This window comes from Theobroma umbraticum, unplaced genomic scaffold, assembly GCF_002168275.2.
Source record: "Theobroma umbraticum cultivar Fairchild unplaced genomic scaffold, ASM216827v3 scaffold_147.0, whole genome shotgun sequence".
NCBI classification, from domain to species: domain Eukaryota; kingdom Viridiplantae; phylum Streptophyta; class Magnoliopsida; order Malvales; family Malvaceae; genus Theobroma; species Theobroma umbraticum.
In genome coordinates, this window is record NW_018397259.1 from 5,671,088 (window position 1) to 5,674,998 (window position 3,911).

The following is a 3,911-nucleotide window of genomic DNA, read 5'->3' on the forward strand; positions in this document are numbered from 1 at the left end:
GGCTACATCAGGAAAGGAATGCTTGATGAAGCTCTTAACGTGATGAGGAAAATGGTGCGTGAAAATATATTGCCAAATGTTTTTATTTATGCTGCACTAATTGATGGATATTTCAAGGCAGGTCAAGAACTAGTTGCTATTGATCTGTATAATGAAATGAAACTGGCAGGATTAGAGGAAAACAATTTTATACTTGATGCTTTTGTGAACAACTTGAAAAGTGCTGGAAGGATGGGGGAAGCTGAGGTTTTAGTTAAAGATATGATGTCCAAGGGCTTGTCACTTGACCATGTAAACTATACATCTCTGATGGATGGCTTTTTCAAAGAAGGACAGGATTCAGCTGCTCTTACCTTGGCCAAGGAAATGACTGAGAAGAATATACCATTTGATGTTGTTGTGTACAACGTCTTAATTAATGGTCTTTTGAGGCTTGGAAAATATGAGGCACAATCTGTTTATGCTAGAATGAGAGAGTTGGATCTGGCTCCGGACGTCATTACATGCAATACCATGATTAATGCATACTGCAAAGAGGGCAAGTTTGAAGATGCATTAAACCTCTGGGATGACATGAAGAGTTGTGGTTTAATGCCAAACTCCATAACTTGTAACATTCTGATCAGAGGTCTTTGTAGAGCTGGTGAAATTCAAAAAGCTCTAAATGTTTTGAATGAGATGCTGGTTTTAGGCTTTTCACCTACCACTGCCATTCACAAATTTCTGCTTGATGCATCCTCTAGGAATGGAAGGGCTGATGCCATTTTGCTAATGCATGAACGTCTTGTTTCCATGGGACTTAAACTTAATCAGGCAGTTTTCAACACTCTCATCACTGTCTTATGCAGACTAGGGATGACCGAGAAAGCCATTTCAGCTTTAAACGATATGACACGAAGAGGGTATTCAGCTGACACAATAACTTATAATGCGCTTATAAATGGATATTGCAGAGGCAGTCATATAGAGAAGGCTTTTGCTACATATTCTCAAATGTTAAGGGAAGGAGTTCCACCAAATATTGTCACTTACAATCTGCTTCTGAGAGGTCTCTCCACTGCCGGTTTGATGAAAGAAGCAGATGAATTATTTAGCCAAATGAAAGAAAAAGGCTTGAACCCTAACGCTTCAACATATGATACATTGATATCTGGCCATGGTAAGATTGGAAACAAAAGGGAATCTGTAAAACTTTATTGTGAAATGATTTCCAAAGGATTTGTTCCGAGAACTGGCACCTACAATTTGCTTATCAGTGGTTTTGCTAAAATAGGGAAAATGTCCCAAGCTAGAGAGCTTCTTAAGGAGATGCAATTGAGGGGAGCATTGCCCAATTCTTCAACTTATGACATACTGATCGCTGGTTGGTGCAACCTCTCTGACCAGCCAGAGCTGGACAGGGCATCAAAATTATCATGCCTAGCTGAGGTGAAAAAATTACTTCTGGAAGTGAAAGATAGACAGTTTTTACCATGTGAAAGTACTCTTTCCAATATCAGTTCTGCCTTTGCAAAACTAGGAAAGAAGTTAAATGCTCAGAAGGGACTATACATGGGAAAGAACATATAAGAAATAAGCTAAATACAAACAGGGGATTCCTTCAATTTGGATAGGCAACTTTCTTGATCTTCATTAGCTCTTCATTTGGAAACCTGGGTTCAGTTCTTTGTGCATGGTATGCTCTTACTGCATTGCTTTTAGCATACAGATGTCATGTTGCTGCTTCCATCTCTGATAAGCAGTGATGCTGGCAATCAAAACTATTCTCTGTTTCTATCACTTTGAATTATTCGCATGTAGACTGTAAGACAGGTTTAATGACAGTCACGCATGCATTTTCTTTAGTCCTTTTTTTCTTCTTAGGAATCTTTCCATTGACATTTTATTAGCAATTTGCAAGCATTATGCAAGGACTATCTCGATTAACCACTGACATGTTAGGCCTTTCTACAGTCATTACAGTGCATGGTGATGTTCAAGGTTTTCATTTGTGGACGTGTTCTTTGTCCAACAGAGTGGGTATGTGAGTTTTGATATGTATAGTTCTTTCTTTCTTTTATCGTCACATTATAGGCCTGTATTTTCTTTTATCTTTCCCTCATTATGTCTTCTTATGATAAAGAATATGAAAAGTAGAGATAGCCATTGATTTCTACCTTTAACAGATTTCTTGATTTTGAATCAGTAAAAAATTTCCATTGCATAAGAAGAGCAATGCATTCACTGTTGGATTCAGCGTCAGGCATATGGTTTTCAGAGGCAAGATTTTGTACATCATCTTTCAGTCAGTACTGTCTTCTGGTAAAAAATTTCCATTGTATGAGAAGAGTAACGTATTCACTGTTGGATTCAGCTTCTGGGAAATGGTTTTCAGAGGCAAGATTTCATACTGTCTTTCATTATTTCATGATAGTGTACTGATAATACTTTGCAACCAAACCTTTGTAATCAGTATGCACTCAATTCGTGGCACCTATGTGTGTCACATATTGCTGGACAAGACCCAGGGCAATGTTTCTCCGCTAGTAATGAAGGTCCTAGGCTGCTTCAGAACTAATTCAGCATTCTGAGATTGTCAGTGCATGGGATAGTATTCAAGACATTTCAATGCTTAAAGCTTGATTTTGTATGAGCCAACTATGGAGGTGATAAATGCATATCTTGATCACGGGAGAGGACTAGCGGGACATTGGACTCAAAGCTTTTCAGTTATCCCGTCTGTTCAACTTTCAGTTAGAGAGGAAGGCTTCATAGCTTGGTCAGTGCACTTGTTTATTATATTTGAACAAAACATATTGTTGGGCTGACAATCTGATGCTCGTGGTAATTCTGATGTATAACTTTTAATTGATGTTGTTTTTGCTAAATCATGGGCGATTGAGCGTCCTGTCCTTGTGCTGTCTATATCCTTAAAAGTGGATTTCATGCAGATGAAACATCTCCTATAACTAAAAGGATGCATCTTCTCCTTTTCCTTGTATCCTCTCGAAGACTATAAAAGAGGTTTCAAGTCTGATAATGCTATTATTTTATTTATTTGTTGTCTTTTTGGTTTGAACTAATTTGAAGCATCTTCACATTATTCTCTCACTCTGACGAGTTCCTCTTTTAGTTGTAGCTGTCATTATGAATCTCTCAGTGATAACTAGGTAAATTTTATACAAACTTAATTTGCTGCAATTCAAAAAGAATTGTTATCCAAACAGTTCTTTGTAACTTAATCAGAACGGATTAGTAGTATTCATTAATTATCTGAACTCATTTATTTGATAAAGACTTGATTGAAAATCTGAATTCAATTTCATAAATTAGAACATGATATTACAAATGTATTATTTCAAAATGAACTCAATATTGATAACCTACTTCTAAATTCAAACAAAAAATAATAATTGAATATAAAATAAAATATAAACCAAGAAATTATACATATATTACTTTGTCAAGTTTTGTAACTTCAATGCTTAAGAGAAATCATATATATTATTACTTCGTGAAAAGACTTAAGGCATTTCTTATACTTTCCCATTTTGTTTAATTAATCTTTTTACTCAAAATTGAAGTAATTTAGTTCTTTAATTTTAAAAATTTCTCTAATTTAGTCTCTCCTTCTAATGGTATCTATTTTCATTGTTAAAGGCGATGACGTCAGCACTGACATGATGCTGAGTTGGCAATGTATGTGTGATTGATCCAGTGCGACATGGCACTGACATGCTAACGTGGCTCTGCCACATGGCAAATAGAAGGAAAAAAATTTTTCTACCCTAAAAAACTAGAGGGACTAAATTAGAAAACAATTTATGGTACAAAACTAATTTGAATAAAAATGTAATGTATGAGAATGAAATTGAACAAAAATTTAAAGATTAAATTGAGCCAAAAAAATATAATTAACTCACTTTTCAAAT

The 3,911-nt window shown here is 35.6% G+C and overlaps 1 protein-coding gene across 1 annotated transcript; it reads left to right on the top strand.

Moving 5' to 3' along the window:
* The first annotated feature begins 6 nt into the window (after positions 1 to 6).
* LOC110415806 (PPR repeat protein) lies at positions 7 to 2,902 on the top strand. Its single transcript, XM_089783483.1, has 3 exons — positions 7 to 1,428; positions 1,954 to 2,019; positions 2,186 to 2,902. Exons 1-3 carry the CDS (start codon positions 19 to 21, stop codon positions 2,186 to 2,188), a joined length of 1,479 nt encoding a protein of 492 aa, XP_089639609.1. The 5' UTR covers positions 7 to 18; the 3' UTR covers positions 2,189 to 2,902.
* The last annotated feature ends 1,009 nt before the right edge of the window (positions 2,903 to 3,911 follow it).

What these genes read in the sequence shown, in the direction of transcription:
- LOC110415806 (XM_089783483.1), top strand. Translation starts at nt 19, where the DNA reads ATGCTTGATGAAGCTCTTAACGTGATGAGGAAAATGGTGCGTGAAAAT. An exon ending in AATTATCATGCCTAGCTGAG is followed by an intron (nt 1,429 to 1,953) that starts GTGAAAAAATTA and finishes GCCTTTCTACAG; the next exon opens with TCATTACAGTGCATGGTGAT.